The sequence below is a fragment of the Suncus etruscus genome, chromosome 2 (genome assembly GCF_024139225.1).
Source record: "Suncus etruscus isolate mSunEtr1 chromosome 2, mSunEtr1.pri.cur, whole genome shotgun sequence".
NCBI lineage: Eukaryota > Metazoa > Chordata > Mammalia > Eulipotyphla > Soricidae > Suncus > Suncus etruscus.
Genome location: NC_064849.1, coordinates 3,313,236 through 3,332,519, shown reverse-complemented (window position 1 = coordinate 3,332,519; position 19,284 = coordinate 3,313,236). Strand labels below are relative to the sequence as shown.

The 19,284-nt window shown below is 55.7% G+C and overlaps 1 protein-coding gene across 2 annotated transcripts in view; it reads left to right on the top strand.

The window, feature by feature from the left end:
* Positions 1 to 1,012: 1,012 nt before the first annotated feature.
* The window catches only part of SCARB1 (scavenger receptor class B member 1), a 40,628-nt gene continuing 22,356 nt past the window's right edge, over positions 1,013 to 19,284 (top strand). For both annotated transcript variants that reach the window (XM_049769224.1, XM_049769222.1), the window contains exon 1: positions 1,013 to 1,182. In XM_049769224.1, coding sequence (XP_049625181.1) covers positions 1,057 to 1,182 — 126 coding nt within the window. In that variant the 5' untranslated portion in view covers positions 1,013 to 1,056. The remainder of the gene's footprint in view (positions 1,183 to 19,284) is intronic.

Here is a 19,284-nt window from a genome sequence, read left to right as displayed (position 1 = left end):
TGTGTGTGTGTGTGTGTGTGTGTGTGTGTGTGTGTGTGTGTGTGTGTGTGTGTGTGTGTGTGTGTGTGTGTGTGTGTAGGGTCTGGAATAGCAGAAGTTGCTGCGGGGGGCGGGGGGACCATTCTGGTGTCCCTGATGATTTGGGAAATTCCTACAGAGCAGGGACAATGACACGGTCATGACAGAGGAAGTGGGACCGGAGATGGGGGGCAGGATTAGGGGAGCAGGGGTGATGGGCACGGGGGAGAAGGGGATGACAGCCAGGAGGCAGAAAAGGGGCCACCCCGGAGTGGGGAGGCCAGAAAGGGAGGTAGAAAAGGCGGCAGAGAAAAGCGGGGGACCCAGCCGGGCTCCAGCAGCGTCCCGGTGCGCGGGAAATCCGGCGCAGCCCGCGGAAACGGGAGGCCCGGGGCTCTCGGAGAGAGCAGGTGCCCCAAGGCCACGCCCAAAACCACGCCCACACATCGAACCATACAGCTAAACCACGCCCAAGACCACGCCCCGCCGCGTTCAAGCCAAGCCGCAGAAGCCACAGACCACGCCCCATTACGCACAGGCCACGCCCACCAACGGCAAGACCACGCCCCCACCATGCCAGAACCTCGCGCCTACACACACTCACAGACCATCGTTCCGTTACTCGCAGGCCACACCCAGGCAGACTAGGCCACGGCCCCGATATATACAAGCCACGCCCCGTCATGCGCAGAAAGGGCCTAAGAGGCTACAGACCACGCCCCGTCATGCGCAGAGCGGCCCTGAAATTGACAAGCCCTGCCCCGAAATTGACACGGCCCCGCCCCCTCCCCGGCCCCGCCCCCGCCGCGCCGGCCAGCCCGGATCCCGGTGCCCAGGGCGGGCGGCCGTGCCCGCGATGGCGCATAAAGCCTCGGGCCGCCCGCCGGGCAGCTCCTCCGCGCGCCGCCCTCGCCGCCGCGGAGCCCGCCCCGCCCGCGCCGCCGCCGCCGCCGCCAGCCGCATCCCCGCCGCCGCCGCCTCTCGCCCTGATCGACGGCCCGGGGCGCCGCGTGGGGTGCAGCGCGCGTGGGGCCAGACATGGGCAGCCGCGTGCGAGCGCGCAGGGCGGCCGCGGGGCTCGGCTGCTTCGGGCTGCTGCTGGCCGCGCTGGGCGGCGTGATGATCGCGTTCGTGCCGTCGCTCATCAAGCAGCAGATCCTCAAGGTGGGTCCGGGACCCGCGATCGGGGTCCGGGGGCGCGGGGAGGAGGGCCCGGGAAGCCCCGCGAGGCGCCCCCAAGGCCGGAGCTGGGCCCGCCACGTTGGCCCGCTGGCCCGATCCCCGCGGCTCCGCGCTCCCGCCGCCCGGTCCGAGGTCTGGATGGTCCGGTTCGGTCCATTCCAGCCCGTCCGGGACCCTCGCTCCGGGTTTCGGGGCGCTCGCGACGGGGACACGCGCCGCCCCATCCCAGCCCGGGTATCCCGGCTGCTCGGGCCTGGCCGAGCTGGGCCTGACCTTCAGAGGCGCCGGCCCCGGTCCTGTCACCGAGTTCCCGGACCCTGGTCTGGCCTGGTCGACGGCGATCGCGGGCCTGGCCCGACCCGCAGTGGCCTGGGGCTCCCGCCGGAGGGGTGCGTGGGCGTGTGCGGTGTGCGCGTGTCTATGCGGGTCTCTCTCCGGGTCTATGCGGGCCTGTGTGTGGGGATCTATATAGGTCTGTGTGGGTATGTATGCGGGTCTCTGTGCGTGTCTGAGTCTCTGTGGATCTGTGTGCGGGTGTGCGCGTGTCTATGCGGGTCTCTGAGGGTCTGTGGGTCTATGTGCGGGTCTCTGCGGGTCCCTGAGTCTCTGGATCTGTGTGGGATCTGTGTGCGGGTCTCTGTGGGTCTATGTGCGGGTCTCTGTGTGCGGGTCTCTTCTCCAACGTTTCCCAGGCACGAGGGTTACTACTCCCGCTGCTGCCCAGGAATGAATGAAGGAAAAACTGGGTGTTGTGTGTGTGTGTGTGTGTGTGTGTGTGTGTGTGGTGTATGTCTATGTGTCCGTGTGCTTTCTATGTCCCGCCTCTTCTGAGTAACTTTGGTCTCACCACGGCTCTTGTTTTCAAATCTAGTCTTGGGGAGTTCCGTCATCCAATGGGGGCCCCACCCCAGGTGAGCCCCAGGCTGACTTCCTGTGTGTGTATATGAGTGTATGTGTGTGGCACGTGTCTCGTGTGTGGTGTATATGCTGTGGTTTATGGGGTGTGTGTGAAGTGAGAATGTGTGTGTGTGTGTGTGTGTGTGTGTGTCTGAGAGTGTGTGAGAGAGGGTTCAGGGAGAGATAGCACAGTGGTTGGGCATTTGCCTTGCACATGTGACCAACCTGGGACAGACCCGGGTTCAATTCCCAGCATCCCATATGATGGTTCCCCCCCACACCCCCAGCCTGTCAGGAGCAATTTCTGAGCACAAGGTCAGTATCAGTAACCCCAGAGCACCCACCAGGTGTGGCCCCAAAACAAAACAAAGAAGAGTGTGAGTAAGTGGGTGTGTCTACGAATGTAATGTGTTGGTGCGTGAGTGAGTGAGAGAATATGTGTGTATGAGTGGGAGAATGTGTGTGTCTTGGCCCCCTGTCCTGCGCTGCTCGCGTGCATCCCTGAACTTTCTCTTCTTGCTTTTTGGTCAGTTGTGGGAGGACCTGGGCTCCGCCTTTGGCCCCAAAAAACCTCAGTGGGGTTGTTGGACTCCGCGGGCTCTCCTGTGTGAGCTGGTTGCATTGCTCTGTGAGTTCCACAGGATCAGTGTCGCAGCCACTCGCCTTCCCGACCCCCTACCAGGGACAGTCCCAGTCTCCACTCGGGGATATGCTGGCTTGGAATTGATTGGGGTGGGGTGGGTTTGTTTGGGGGCTTCTCCCAGCAGTGCTCAGGGACTACTGAGGATGTGCTTAGGACTGGTCCCTGTTGGTGTTCGAAACTCGGAGTTCGGTGCTCAGAGCACACAGGGTGTTGCACCCCCGACCTGCCTTGGGCAGCACCTGAGCCTCGTCATCTTTTAGGGGCTCGCCTGAGGGTTCCGGTCCCAGCCCCAATGCTCAGGGGCCAAGGAGGGACCCTGGCAGTTCCCTGGCAGTCCCGGGGTGGCTGTGTTTCTTAGAGGGGGGCCCAGCTCAGGGCCAGACACGCTTCGCTTCAGAAGCTGGCGCGTGAAGGCTACTGTGCTTGTGTGTGCATTTGTGTGTACGTGTGTATGTACGTGTGTATGCCAGGCATCCACACATCAATGAGAGACCAAGGTGCTTGTCCCTGACTTGTCCTCATGGGGATGGTGGGGGGACCTGTCTTGCCTATGGCCGAACCTCGCCAGGAGTGATCCCTGAGCACAGAATCAGAAATAGCCCCTGACACTGCTGGGTGTGGCCCAGATACCCCCAAACACCCCCCACATAACCACATAACCACAGTGGTTTCTCTTGGGCAGACTGGCTGGGTCACAGAGGCGTGACGGACCAGGACCAGTTGAAGAACAGACACATGTCCGGGCTGGAGCGAGAGCATAGCAGGGAGGACGTTTGCCTTGCACTTGGCTGACCTGGGTTTGATCCTCAGCATTCCATAGGGTGGAATGATCCCTGAGCGCAGACCAGGAGGAACTTTTTAGTGCTGCCAGGTGTGGCCCCAAAACAACCAAAAGAGACACAAAAAGATGGGGCTGGAGTGATAGCACAGCAGTAGGGTGTTTGCCTTGTATGCTACCGACCCGAGATGGATCTGGGTTCGATCTTGGGCATCCCACGTGGTCCCCCGAGCCTGCCAGGAGCGATTTCTGAGCGCAGAACCAAGAGTAACCCCTGAGCACATCCAGGTATGGCCCCAACCACTCCCTCCCCCCCCCAAAAAAGGAAAGAAAAACAAAAAGACATTGTGTTTCGTGGTTTGACAGTGAGTCCTGGGCCCCCACAAGGAGGTGCGTGGGGGCCCTTGGGGAGGCAGCAGATGGACACTTCGTTCTCCCCTCTGGCAGTGAGCGGGCCAGTAGACAAGGCCTGTCTGGATCCAGGCCCCAGGCCCCGTGCCTGGCGGCACAGGGTGTCTCTGAAGACAAACTCAGACTTCTTCCTCCCACTTCAGTTGTGAGGGCTGCGTGGGACTCAGAACCTCACACGGAACCTCCCCCGCGTGCCCATGGTGCCCCTACCAAGCTGTCAAAAGAAGGGTTGATCTTGTGGGTGAGCCTGATCAGTGCCCATTGCGCCCCCGGGTCTGCCTTCCAACACCTCACACTAGCAAAATGGTGGGGATGGGGTTGGGCCACAGCACACTGGGATGGGCGCTGACTTTGCACGGGCTGACCCGGGTTTGCTTCCTGACATCCCATAGGGTCCTCCGAGTATCGCCAGGAGTGATTCCTGAGTGCAGAGTCGGGAGGAACCCCTGAGTGCTGCTGAGTGTGGCCCCCAAACCAAAAATAAATAAATAAATAAATGGGGCCAGGGCAATAACACAATGGGGAGGGCTTTTGCCTTGCATGCGGCCAACCTGGGATGGACCCGGGTTCGCTCCTTGGCATACCATAGGGTCCCCTGAGCACAGCCAGGACGGATTCCTGAGTGAAGAGCCAGGAGGGACCCCTGAGTGCTGCTGGGTGTGGCCCCCAAGCCAAAAATAAATAAATAAATAAATAAATAAATAAATAAATAAATAAATGGGGCCAAGGCAATAACACAATGGGGAGGGCTTTTGCCTTGCATGCGGCCAACCTGTGACAGACCCAGGTTCAATCCCCAGCATCCCATAGGGTTCCCTGAGTGCCACCAGGAGTGATTCCTGAGCAAAGAGCAGGAGTAGGAATTCTCAAGCACTGCCAGGTGTGGCCCCCCAAATCACACATTTAAAAAAGAGGAAGTGAGTGGGGGGTGGGACGGTGCGGGGGTTCAGGTGCTTCCTCACAGATGGACCGACCTGGTTCCCTGCTCAGCACCACAAGGTCCCCCGCGCAGTCCCCAAGCAACAAACCTGGAACAGCCACCCCCGAACCCCACGGAAGTGGCTCAACTGCAGAGGGAGGGTCCCCAAGAGAACGGGGTGTTCGGGACTGGATGCTGTTCAGGGGGGCATCATGGCACTACCCCTAGCAGGATCAGCTATGGTGACAAATAGGGGTGCCCCTGTCCTCTGCTCTCCCCTTCCTGTGGGGTTCTGGCCTGTTCCTGTCCTCCCTCACCACCACCCGCTGGAACTGAAGTGCTGGAGTACCAGGGGGTTTTCTGAATGGGGCTAAGATCCCCCCACCACCTCAGGGCTTATTCCTTGCTGCCTGGGCTGGGGTTGGTCAGCTGCAGGGCTGAGGGGTGCAACCTTCGGGTATGGTGGGTCCACCAGGTGGACATCCCTGTGTGTCGTGGGGCTCTGTCCCCATCTCTTCCCTTCCAGGAACTTCCTGTTCCTCCAGCTGCCTCGCCCCCAGGGCTATATTTAGTTTCCCTGAGTTGAGTTTATTTTTGTTCTCTCTGCTCTTGGGCTGGGCCAGTCTGGGAGACACTCCGGCAGTATGGCCGTGGGTGGGTGGGGGCAAGGGTCACCGGGTCCTGGTGTTGGTGTGTGTGTTTATGTGTATGCATACACATGTGGAGTGGAGCACGTGTCTGGTCGAGATACAGTGGCACAGGCCCCTGTCCCTTGAACCTTCTCCGAACTGCTCTGACTCCCGGGGTGACTAACAAACAGGCCCTGCCTCATCCGGAGACCAACCACCTCCGTTACCTGGAACCCACAGAGCTTGGCTCCCGGAAGGGGGGTGGAGGGACTGACTGGCTGGGCCACCGGCTCGCTCACTCACTCGCTCTTGCCTTCCTTTGCTCATTGACTCATAGGCTCTCTCACTCATGTCATTCAATCACTTCCCCATTCACTGGCTCTTTAGTCTCATCCTCACTCACTTTCTCACTCTCACTGGCTCTCCTTAGAACTCCCCGGGGCCCCTGGTGTGCTCTGGCCCTCCTTCCTCCCTCCCAGGGTCCCATCTTGGGTCCTCGATACCCAGAGACAGCGAGAGGGTGCAGGACAGGCTTGCTCCATCCCCGGGGCATCGTAGACACAAGTCACTGGTAGTTCAACAGGTGATTCAAATAGAGTGATACAAGAGAAGGAGCCCCTGGCCATCCAGCCCTCCTCCTCCTGACTGTGGCCTTGGTCTCCACTCACCACCACCCATCCCTGGCCCTGGGAATGTCCGCACAGGGCCAGAGCAAAGAATAACAAACATCAAAACATTTCAGAAGGAACAGGCTTGTTCTTGGCTGTGTGTGTTGGGGGTTGGGTTGGGGGTGGGGGTTACAATCTAAGCTGCTTGAGCCCCTTAGGCTCCTGGGCCGAGCCCACCCCACCCCACTGTCTTCACTTCCTACCCTTGTTTCTTCCTCTGCGGCACACGCGCTGGGCACGGAAGGCTCTGGAGTGGCCGGCCCCCGGTGCTTCCTGCCATTGGCGCCAAGTTCCTTCCACCTTCTTGGAAGCCTCTGAAGAGGCCCCTGACACATTGGCAATGTCCACCCGCTCCTGGTCTGGTCAGGGCACCCTGACACATTGGCAGTGTCTTCCCGCTCCTGCTGTCTTCCCACCTCTGACCCCTGACCCTCAGCCCCCGACCCCATCCTTTGCCATTAGCATTCCCAGGTCTGCCCTCTGCATTCATCTTTCCCTGCATCCTTCCCAGCTTTGTCTGTGTCCAGAAACCTATCTGGGAATCCCAGACTGTTTTTTATTTTTCTGGAGTCTGCACCCCACATAGGGCCCTAAGGCAGCATCCACTTTCTCCCGCTCCTCACAGAGGCCCAGGACCCAATTACCAGCCCTTACAGGCAGGATGCCTGTACCACTCAGGACCCGAGGATCCTTTTTGGGCTTTTTCTGGTTTCTGAGCCCTACGTGGAGGTGTTCTGGGACCACCTGGTGTTGGGGACTCAAACCCAGGGCCGCCCACAAACCACTGAGCTCTTTCTGTGGTCCCTCATCTCAACCCCCACCAGAATCCAATCATTTCTCTGTGGCGAGGGCCAGCACCTTAGTCCAAAGGCCATGGTTCTTGTCCAGATCCCATGGGCCTCAGGCAGGCAGCTCTGCTCCAGGGACCCTGTAAAAGTAATGGGGTAAGTGGAGGAGATAGATGTCACAGAGCCAGTGTGAGTTTGGGGTCTAAGGTCAGCATCCTGTGCTGGGAGAAGCCCCTGAACACGCTGGCAGAACCCAATGCCACCTCACCTGGGGTGCCCCGCCCAGGACCCACGTGCCCCTTCGTGCCCCATGCACCAACCTGCCCTGGACCCCCACAAACTCACAGCCACCCCTTCCCTGAGTGGTCGTTTCCCCTCCACCCATCCTGTGCAGCCTGGTTTACTCACGGTCTTGCCTTCCCTGACACAGCCTGGGATGCAATTAAGGTCCTTAGCCCCTGGCAGGACCCAGAGCACTGGCCACAGAGTCTCGAGCTGTGAGAGCAGATGGGATCTGGGGTCCACAGGGACCCATGCGTGTCTCATGGTAGGTCTTTGAAGAGTCCTTTTTCTGGTGTGTCTTTCCCTTGGGAGACAGACCAGCTACCTCGAGGTCTCTGTGGTCTTGAGAAGGGACCTCAGACCCCCCATTTTTTTAAGAATATCTTTTTTGTCTGTTTGTTTTTGTTTTGGAGTCACATCCAGTCACACTCAAGGTTACTCCTGGCTCTGCACTCAGAAATTGCTCCTGGCAGGCACAGGGGACCATATGGGAGCCAGGATTTGAATCCCCGTCCATCCTGGATTGGCTGTTTGTAAGGCGAATGCCCTACTGCTGTGCTATCTCTCCGGCCCCCTTAAGAATATCTTTTTTTGGGGGGCCGGGTGGTGGCGCTAAAGGTAAGGTTCCTGCCTTGCCTGCGCTAGCCTTGGACGGACCTCGGTTCGATCCCCCGGTGTCCCATATGGTCCCCCAAGCCAGGCGCGATTTCTGAGCTCATAGCCAGGAGTAATCCCTGAGCGTCACGGGGTGTGGCCCAAAAACCAAAAAAAAAAAAAAGAATATCTTTTTTATTTTTGTTTTGGTTTTAGGGTCACACCCAGCAGCCCTCAGGGGTTACTCCTGGCTCTATGCTCAGAAATTGCTCCTGGCAGGCTCGGGGGACCATATGGGATGCCGGGATTCGAACCACCATCCTTCTGCATCTAAGGCAAACGCCTTACCGCTGTGCTATCTCTCCGGCCCCAAGAATATCTTTATTTAAGTACATGATGGTTATTTCTCTTACTGCACTCACCACTCTGTGGCAAGCTTCGTACCGCGAGCCAGTCCTTCCAGCCCTCATCTTTGTTATTATTACAATAATGTCTTTTATTTTCTTAAATCCCACAGATGAGGGAGACTATCCTGTCTCTCTCTCTCCCTCCAACTTATTTCACTCAGCATAATAATTTCCACATCCATCCATGTATAGGAAATCAGACCCTCTTTTGGTCTCCTGGCACCAAGGGGTTGTATGAGGGCCTGGAGCATGCGTGTTTGCCCACAGAGGCCAAGTTTGGTGCTGGGAGCAGTTATGCCTGCTGGTCCCCGAGCACCGAGTACCAAGCACCACTGGGTGTGGCCCTGCTGGCCTGAGCATTCAGTACCGAGCACTGGCTGGTCCAGTTTTTGTTTGTTTGTTTGTTTTTGATTTTTGGGCCACACCCGGCGGTGCTCAGAGGTTACTTCTGGCTGTCTGCTCAAAAATAGCTCCTGACAGGCACAGGGGACCATATGGGACATATGGTCCAACCACCATATGAACCAACCACCTTGGGTCCTGGATCGGCTGCTTGCAAGGCAAACACCGCTGTGCTATCTCTCCGGGCCTGGCTGGTCCAGTTTTGGTGCAGGAGAGCTCCTCCGTTCTGATTGGCCAAGGAAAGTTGTAGCCTAAATATTCCCTCATTCTGATTGATTTTGAGAATCAGGCTGCTGTGATTGGTCAAATTCCTATTCCATTCCCATCTGTGGGGTTGGAGAGGGATGTTCTTACACCCCCCAAACCACAGGGCTGTGAATAGTGCTCCAAAGGAATATTTTGTGGGGGGAGGTCTTTGTCCACATATAGGAAACCATATTGGGTGCTGGGGATCCAACCCAGGTCTGCTGCTGGTTAAGTGCCTTAACCTCTGTTCTCTTTCTTGAGCTCCCAAAGGAAATCTTGATTCCCGTTAGCAGGAGGAAAGGGACAATGGTCACCGGCTCCCCCCAGGTAATTTCCTCACACCCTCCACTTATGGCCTGTATGAGAAACGATTGTGCCCGACTCTCATCTGACACCTTTTTTATTTTGTACATCAGGCTTATCAGATAATTGCTTTTCTCAGGAAAGTTTTCATAAAACTTTTGGATTGTTAGATCCGAAACTTGGGTTCGACTCAACAACTTTTATGTTTTTGGGGAGAAAGCTAACTCTCCAGGGAAGCAAAAGTGCATAAGGCCGAGAAGCAAGCCAGGGGTGAGCCCTGCCAGGGAATTGGAACCTACACAAGTCAGCGGCCAGGACGGCAGGGGTAGGGAGAGGGGAGAGGGGAGGGATGGGGGGTCAGGAGCAGCTGCCCGGCAGGCAGAGGGAGAGTTAGGAAGCCCCTGCCCACCCCCACCCCACCCCGCCCGGCCATCTCCGGTCCCTGTTGCATCCTGGCATTATGTAAACTGGGGGAGATGTCAGGGTAAGACTGTGTCAGGGTTCAGGACATGTGGGCCCAGGTGGGCAGTGTCTGCTGTGGGCAGGCAGGGCTGGGCAGAGACGATGTGGGCCAGGCTGAAGCGGAGAGAAGAGTGTTAGTGTCGTGCCGTGGCCCACAGAGATATTCCGCAATGTCCTGGCTACACACACACACACACACACCTGCTGGCTGTTGTCCCCGTGCCCAGGTGTGTGTGGGACAGCTGTCTGGAAAGCAGCTGGCCGCCTCAGGAAGCCTTCCTTTGAGCTTGGGTTTTAGGGTTGGGGTTAAGGTTAGGGTGTCAGGGTTAGGGTTAGGGGTTTGGGATAGGGTATTAGGGTTAGGGTTAGGGCTTTGGGATTAGGGTTAGGGATTAGGGCCTGGGTTAGGGCATTAGGGTTAAAGTGTTAGTTTAGGGTATTAGGGTTAGGGCTAAGGTTTGGCTAGGGGTAGGGCCTTAGGGTTAAGGGTCAGAATCAGAGCAAAGGTAAAGGCAGAGCAAGTGGAAAAGCAGCCCTGGGAGGAGGCAGTGCAGCTGATCAGAGGATCAGACAGCTGCCCCATTCCCCTGTTGTGCCTCTGGGCCTTGACTCATCGCCCTGGACTGTGGATAAAAGTCTCTCCTGAAGGACCTGGAGTGGTAGCACAGTGTTAGGCATTTGCCTTGCACATGGCTGACCCAGGATGGACCTGCGCTCGATCCCGGGCATCCCATATGGTCTCCAGGAGTGATTTCTGAGTGCAGAGCCAAGAGTAACCCAGAGTGCCTCCAGGTGTGCCCCCCCCCCAAAAAAAAAAAAGTCTCTTCTGAAGGCAGAGAAAAGAGCACCATGAGTGATGGCTCAGAAGTGAGCTGTGATGTGGATTCTCCCATGCCTCGGATCAAACCCTCACCCCGAGACTCAGGCTTTTCTCTTGGCCATCAGCAGCTCTTTGTCCCAGCTCCATCATTTTGCTTTTTTTTTTCTCTTGCGCAGGGCCACACACAGTAGTGTTTAGGGCTGACTCCTGGCTCTGTGCTCTGGGAATCACTCCAGGTGGGGCTCCGGGGACCATATGGGATGCCAGGTATAGGACCTGGGCCAGCTGTGTATCTAAAATAAAAGATATTTAATATATGTATATCCTACATACAGTATATAATAAAATATATATATATAATTTTTTGGAACCAGAGTGATAGCACAGTGGTAGGGTGTTTGCATTGCACGAGGCTGATCCGAGACAGTCCTGGTTTGATCCCTGGCATCCCATATGGTCTCCTGAGCCTGCCAGGAGTGATTGTGATTTCTGGCTCAGAGCCAGGAGTACCCCCTGAGCGCCACCGGGTGTGGCTCAAAAACAAAGCAATAAAAATATATATATATAATTTTTGGTTTGGGGCCACATCCTGCAGTGCTCAGGGACTGGAGCGGAAGCCTCCATGCCTTAATCCTGTGGGATTGGGATCTCGGGTCTGGAATCAACAGCAACAGAGCAATTATAACACTCAAGGTTGAGAAGAATAAAACAGGTTTGGGAAACTTCCACCTCAAGCTTTCCACTCACTAGCCAAAAATAGTAGGCAGATTGACTAGCTGTGGAAACCGAACCCTCTACTCCCTGAGACCCAAAGTCTTTATTGGGAAGAGAAGGACCACCCCGTGGGTGGAGAACAGGTAGGGACTGATCCAGAGGTCCTTCCAGTCCATGGGTGACCAGCACTAGCAAAGAAGAACTACGCTGAATAGAGCGAGAACCAGTCACTCCGACATCCCCTCATTCATATTTTCAAGCCCTGGATCACAGACTCTCCTCCCACACACTATCTTTCTTTGTTCTGGCCGGGCCTCCCCTCCTGGCCAGGGAGGTCAGCTGTGTTTCTGGCAGGCCACCGTCCTGGCTCTCTTGTTGGGATTCATTGAGGCGTTTCTGCGTGAGCCGTGCTTTCTGCTTAGCAGATCTGCACAAAGGCCTCCTTGTGGCCATTGGCTCGCTGCCGAGCCGAGCATCCTGCCTGGCTTAGGTCGGCTCCTGGAGCTTGGGGTTTCTTCTCACCTGCTCTCCTGTGTTCCTTGCGCCCCCCTTGGCCCTCACCTCAGGACCCTCAGCACCCCTGGGCACCAGCTGGGCCTTGTAACTCCCCGGATCTGTCCTTTCCTCTCGGCTAAAGGCCCAGGCCTGTGTGATGGAGGCGAAGTTCCCACAATGCAGATGTGGGGCTGGTCCCAATGCCTCCTCCTCTCTGGCTCTGCGTTGGGGCCTCAGAAACCCTGGCACAACATTTTGGCCCCGTCTGGCTGGCTCTGCACAGGTCATGTTGGCCAAACTTAGCCCAGTTCCCCTCTTCGTTCCACCCTGGACCGGTCCCAGCGGCCCCTTTACTTGGTCTCCATGTGGGAACCCATAAACCCCTCACACGGCACAGCCCCTGCCCCCAGATTCATAGGGTCACCTGCCAGAGCCAGGACAGCTGGTGGAAAATGGGGTAAGGGTTTGGGGGGACCCAGACAGCCCCACACACCCAACTCAGTTGCTCTGACCCTGAACTCCCAAAACTGCCACTGAGACACGATGTCCGCACCGCTGCTGGGCCTTGCGTTGAGAGTGAGGCCCTGGGGAAGGGAATGGGGGTCCTGTAGCCTGGGGATCGGTTCCTACCACAGGGATGCAGTCAGAGGGTCCCCCCCCACCTCTGAACTCTATTCCTAGATATCTGTTCCCAGGGGTGGGGTGTCTGTTTACCGCCGAGCAGCCTGTGTGGTCAAGGATGGAAGTTGATATCTGGGAGCGAGATTTGCAAACACAGCAGGGGCGGGGAGACAGGGCTGGAGTTAAGGTGCCCGCTTGCACATGGCCGGCTTGGCATGGATCCTGGCACCTTTTATGGCCCCCCCAGGCCATAAAACAAGAAAATCAAAAAGCAGACCCAGCTCTCGAGCTGTGCATAGAGAGCTGCGAGCAGGCCAGCGGGCAAGAGAGCAGCCGATGTGGGCGAGGGAATGGCTGGGTGTGGGTGGAGGGAGCCGCGGGCAGAGGCTGGACTTCGTGTTGGGACCTGGAGCAGCTGGTCCGAAGAACTTGTCTCCATCTGGGCACTGGAGTCTGGACTCAGGATTGTTCGCACTAGGAGCCGGGGAGGAGGGGCAGGGGTCAGTGTTCTGGGCACTCACAGGAAGGTGCCAGGATCACCAAAGGGTGGTCCAGAGGGAAGTGGAAACTCGTCCTGGCCCTCAGGAGCCAGCCAGCAACGGGGACCCCAGGGATGCTCATGAGATGGGGACCCTTGCGGAGTCTGGGGGCAGCTGGAGGGCAATTTCTTGCTTACAGAAAGGGCTGCTATCCCCAGGCTGTAAGGTGGCAGGTGAGGGGGTCAGCCAAAGACATGGCACAATGTGGGGAGGGTGTTTGCCTTGCAAGCGGTAGACCTGGGTTTGATCCCCGGCATTCCATAGGGTCCCCCAAACCTGCCAGGGAGGGTTCCTGAGCACAGAACCAGGAGTAACTCCTGAGTGCTGCCAGGTGTGGCCCAAAGATCAAATAAAAAGACCTGGACCAAAGTCCTCCTACTCACAGGCCGACCCTCGGGGCCACAGAGGGACTGAGCTTGCCTTCCTGCACTCCTTCCTGCTGCTGCTGCCGCTGCCGCCAGAACCAGGCCCCTTAAGCGGGTCCTTTGCTGAGATGGCAGATTCTCGAGTCTGAATACAATTCCAAGGTTCCCACAAGTCTGGGGGATTTCTTCCTCCCGGCCTCAGTGCCCTCATCTGTGAGCTGGGCCTGGGAGCTCTGGCCTCACTAAGGTTTGTCACTGAGGGATGAAGGAGGTCCAGTGGACAAATCAGCCTGAATTAGCCGCCACATATGATTGTGTCTCATGGCCTCACTCAGTAGCCGGCCTTGTTTATAAATAAATTTTTGTTCTATTTTGATTTTATAGGGCCGCATTCAGCACTACTTGGGGCTTACTCTGTTAGGCTCAGGGATCACTCCTGGCAGGCTCAGGGGATTATGTGGGATGCCAAGGATGGAACTCAGGTTTCCCTCCCAGATTGGCTGCATGCAAGGCAAGTGCCCTCCTCATGGTGCTTTCTCTCCTGCCCTCGGTTTTTTTGTTTGTCTTTTTTGACAGCTCTCAAGACCTCAGGCTTGCAACTACCCCCTGCCTCATCTCCCACATCATCAAGGCACCTACTCTCCCTGCCCAGATGAATGAGTTACTAAGGGAAGTCTGCTGCCACTGTCCCTGTCCTTGGCCTGTGGCAGAAAACAGAGAAGGTTCTAATTCTGCCTGAGCTGAGGCAGAGGGAGAGTCGGCTGGAGGAAGAACTTTGGGGTCTGGGCATGTGGTATGCGGGTCAGGGTCTTGGGCTGGCATTTGGGGACCCCCCCCCCCGATGGGCCCCAGAGACAGTAGATCGGTGGGTTGCAGGGCTGGGGGGGGGTGATGGGCCCTGTTGGGATGACATCTGCTCCAGCTGGGGGCAGGGGTATGATTGCTCAACTCTGATTTGCTCATAATCACTGGGCTAGCTGCAGAGTGCTGCCCAGGCCAGCCAGCAGGCCATGAGATTTTTGTTTGGTTTTGGTGCTTGGGAGGCTAAATAGAAAGAAAGACTGACCGGGGTCGGGGAGGAATCTGGAGGTGCCAGGCTTGCACTCCAGTCCTTGAACCATCCCCCTGACCTCCCAAAGTTTGGTACTTTTGGGGGGAATTTTGTTTTCATTTTGGGTAGGTTGGGTATTGCTCTGTAGTGCTTGGGGGGGGGCACGTGATCCGGGGATCAAACTAGGATTAGCCACATGGAAGGCAAGCGCCTAACCCCTGTGCTATTTGGCCACAAGGTTATATGTTCATTTTCACACAGGAAAACTGGGCATAGGTCCCCCACCCACCCACCCCATCCCACCGCCGTGTAGATTGGCCTGTGGCCTTGCAGGAGGCAGACTCTGGAACCCTGCTCCATGGCTCTGGTGAAGTCACGGCAGGTGAACCTCCGACTGAGACTGGCTGATTTGAAGCTCCGAGGTTCTAAGGCTTTTGGCTAGGGGCCAAGGCACGCCAGAAAAGGCTTAAGCTCTGGCACTATAAATCCTGGTTCTGATCCCTTGAGCCATGCAGTACCCAAGTAAAGGCCTTTGGCTAGGGGCCAAGGCGCTCCAGAAAAGGCTTAAGCCCTGGCACTATAAATCCTGGCACTGGCTTCTCCACAGAGCTGCAGCATTTCCTTCTAGGCTGGAGGGCAGAGCAGATCAGCTCTGCCTCTGCCTCTCTTTCTTTTGCTTTTTTATTTTTTGGGGTCACACCCGGCAGTGTTCAGAAGTCGCTCCTGGCTCTATGCTCAGAAATCGCTCCTGGCAGGCTCAGGGGACCATATGGTCTGTCGGGATTCGAACCGCCAACCTTCTGCATACAAGGCAAACGCCTTACCTCCACGCTATCTCTCTGCCCCCCGCCCCCCGCCTCTCTTTATGTCTCTCTCTGTCTCTGTCTCTCTCACACTCCTTCCCTTCCTCATCTCCTTGGTCCCACATCTCACCCCCGGCTTTGAACAAACGTGAGGCTGTGACAGGAAGGGCCTTTCCTGAGTTTTTGCACGTTCTGGAACACAGCTCAGCCAGCTTTGTCTCTGAAGGGACAAAGTCAATAGCTTTAGGAACCAAATCAGCTTCTGGCTCTGGGCTCCCCCCTGGTCACCCGTGGTGGGAGTAGCCTCTGCCCCGTACCCCTGAGTTTCTTTCAGGTACCTTTCGGGTGCCTGAAGTGTCTGAAGAGAAGTGAACCATGAATTTCATGGGCTTTTCACTTAACAGGGCAAGTGTGAATCACATGGATTTTTCACTGGCCACCACAGGAAGTGATGAATCTCTTGTAGTTTTTATGTGTCACCCAAGCTGTGAATTCCATTTATCTTACCCTTAATACCTGAAAGTGAGTTTTATGTTACCTTTCATTCAATTCCTGAAGTATGGATTTCATGGACTTTTTACAGACCACCACTGGTGGGGTAATTCCTGGCGCTGTGTTCAGAAATTGCTCCTGGCAAGCTCGGGGGCCCATATGGGATGCCAGGAATCGAACCGGGTCCATCCTGGGTTGGCTGCATGCAAGGCAAATGCCTTACCATTGTGCTATCTCGCTGGTCCCCGTCATGTAGCTTTCATTTTCATATAATTTTCACCAAAGCTGGGGATTTCATGTAGCTTTCATCCAACCTGGAAGTGTGAATTTCATGTAGCTTTCATACAACTCGGGAAATGTGAATTTCATGTAGCTTTCACCCAACCCGGAAGTGTGAATTTCATGTAACTTTCACCCAACCCGGAAGTGTGAATTTCATGGACTTTTCACAGGCCACCACTGGATTTGTAAATTTCATGTAGCGGTCACCCAACCTGTGAATTACATGTAGCTTTCACCCAACCCCGGAAGTGTGAATCTCATGTAGCTTTCACTCAACCCCAGAAGTGTGAATTTCATAGACTTTTCACAGGCCACCACTGGATTTGTAAATTTCATGTAGCTTTAACTTTCCATGTAGCTTTCACCTAAACTGAATTTCATGTAGCTTTCACCCCCTCCCCCCCCCCCCCCCCAAGTGTGAATTTCATGTAGCTTTCATCCACACCCCCCCCCCAGTGTGAATTTCATGTAGCTTTCACTTAAGCTATGAATTCGTGTGTATTTTACTCAACACCAGAAGTGTGAATTTTTTTTTATCTCTTCCTTACATCACCAGGAAGAGATATTTTGCTTTTGCTTTTATTTATTTTATTTATTTATTTATTTGGTTTTGGGGTCACACCCGACAGTACTTAGGGGTTCCTCCTGGCTCTACACTCAGAAATCGCCCCGGCAGGCTAGGAGGACCATATGGGAATGCCGGGATTCGAACCACCGTTCTTCGGCATGCAAGGCAAACACACTACCGCTGTGCTATCTCTTCGGCCCCGGAGTTTTGCTTTTAAATTTAATTTTAGTTCTTTATTTGCAGGGCTGGGTCCCAGGAGGATCCCAGCGCCATAGGATTTGTGCATTGAACTGTGCGGCCTTGTTGGCCGAGTACTGCCAAGATTGGTCGCCCTGTGCTCCCTGAGCACTGCCCAGGAGGCCTTTCAAAGCAAAGATTAAATCACTGCTAGTTCCTGGGGTGAATAGAAGCAGGCCACAGGCCACACGGCGCTTAGAGGACTTAGTTTGCCTGACCTTTTTTGTTTTCTTTTTGATTTTGGGCATCATTCAGCAGTCACTCCTGGCAGGCTCGGGGGACCATAAATCCGTTTTTTTCGTGGGACCATAAATCAGCTTTTTTGTTTTGTTTTGTTTCTTGTTTTTGGGCCATACCCGGCAGCGCTTGGGGGATTACTGCTGGCTCTGCACTCAGAAACCGGTCCTGGCAGATTTAGGGGACCATCTGGGGTGCCGGAGATTGATCCCAGGTCCGTCCCGGGTCAAAGCAAACGCCCTACCGTTGTGCTATCTGTCTGGCCTGAAAATCAGTTTTATTATTGGAGGGGAGTGAAGGTGGTTGATGGGCCTGGTCGTCGGCCACCACACGCGTGAGGGAAAAAAATGGGGCTATGGCACCTGATTGGAGATAGTGCTTGTGGTAAAGATCACAGACCACCGACTGCCTGGTGTTCTGTTGTGTTTGGGGGAATCTGCATGAAACCCTGATTTGGGGGGCTGGAAGGCAAGAATGTACCCCTTTCCTTTTCGGGCCTTCCTGCGACCTAACCTTTGACATTTATTTGCACCCATGGGAGCCCTTGCAGAGGCAGGAGAGTGGTTAGAGCCCAAGCTTTGGGGGCCCACTTGACTCCTGATCTTCTCCCCTGGTGGCCCACCCAGGGTTTTACTTGGCTCACCTCGACATGCCTCGGTTCCCTCGTTCATAAAACATCAATGCAATAACCGTCCTCACTCCACTGTCAGGTTTTCCCAGAAGAAACTTGGCTTCAGGTGGGCTGTGAGCCTGGTGAAACCTTCCCCTGAGGGCTTCTGTAACAGGCACAGCTGCTGTTATCAGGCTGCAGAGGAACTAAACACAATGTCACTTCCAGATGCTTCTGTGGTTTGAGCCACATCGGGCACAACTCCAGGTCTTGCTCTCAAGGTTTCACAGTGGCTGCCACTGCACAGGATATCTCATCACACATCAGTTAGTGCCAGAAGGAGGGGAGGGATGGTGCGGTTCTGTCTAGAATCTAGACTCTAGATCCTCCTGTTTCTTCCTCTCTTTTTTGGGTCATACCCTGCTGTGTTCAGGACTTATTCCTGGAACAAGCTCTTGGGATCTTGCTACTGATCAGACCTAGACCTGCTGCTAACAAAGTGAGCACCTTACCTGCTGTCCAACCACGTCCTTCTCATTTATTGAAAGAAGAATTCTTTTCTAGAAACACAGATGGACTTTCCTCTTCTCACTGGCCAGAGCAGTTTTGAAACCGGGATCATGATCAAGGTCTGGGGCCCGGAGAGATAGCACAATGGTAGGGCGGACCCAGGTTCAGTTCCTGGCATCCCATATGGTCCCCCGAGCCTGCCAGGAGCAATTTCTGAGTGCAGAGCCAGGAGTAACCTCTGAGCACCGCTGGGTGTGGCACAAAAACAAAAAGATCAAGGACTTTGGATCCAATGGTGAAAGCCAGTCAGGCCCTCAGTGGGGTGGGGGAAGTGCTAGCCTGGTGGGTGACACTCCCCCAGCTCCTGCCTGGAGCTCATCTCCGGTCATGCTATGGGAGACGGCTGGATGTTCACAGGAGCAGCCAAGACTCAGAGCCTGGAGGAGGAGCCCTTCACCCCACATCCTTCCCATGGTCCCCCAGTGCCCCCTGACTCTGTTAGACTCATCTTTGTTTTTGTTTTTGTTATTTGGAGGCCACCCCCAGCAGCACTGAGGGGTCACTCCTGATTCTGCGCTCAGGAATAACTCCTGGAGGGCTCGGGGAACCCTATGGGATGCCAGAGATCAAACCTAGGTCGGCCATGTGCAAGACCAATGCCCTCCCCGCTGTGCTTATGGCTCCGGCCTTTGTTGGATCCTTCTTCGTCTGAATGCTTGCACACACGTGTCCTGCTTGCCAGTGTTTCGTGTCAGGTGTGTGTGAGCACGTGTATGTATGAGTGTGAAGATATCCAGGGTTGCGTGTGTGTGTGTGTATCTCTATCAGTTAGCATTGTATGAGTATGTATGTACGTGGATATGCATGACTGTGAGTGTGTATTAGGCACATATATGTGTCTGCTTTAATGTGGAGGTAAACAGATGTGAGTGTCCCTATGTACATACGTGAACGTCAATAGCTGTGAGTGTAAGTATGTTCGTGCATCGCAAGTATGCTGCGCTGTCCTCTGTGGCTACGCTGGCCCACAGATGAGCAGCCCTATGCCATCTTGCCTGTGTCCGCTCAGACCCCGGGCATGTCCCCTCAGTGAAGCGGGCATAGGGCACCACGGAGGCGGAGTTCATGATGAGCTGGAGCCTGACCCGCATCCTCGACCGAGGCCCGCCCTGTGCTCATTGTTGGATCTTCCTGGGTTTCTGGGCCAAGGCCCTGGGGCAGGGGGTGGCCCATGTGGGGAGCAGGAATTAGGTGATGATGACATTGCCTGCAGCCCCCAGGTGCTCACACCTCATTCGTCACCTTGTCACC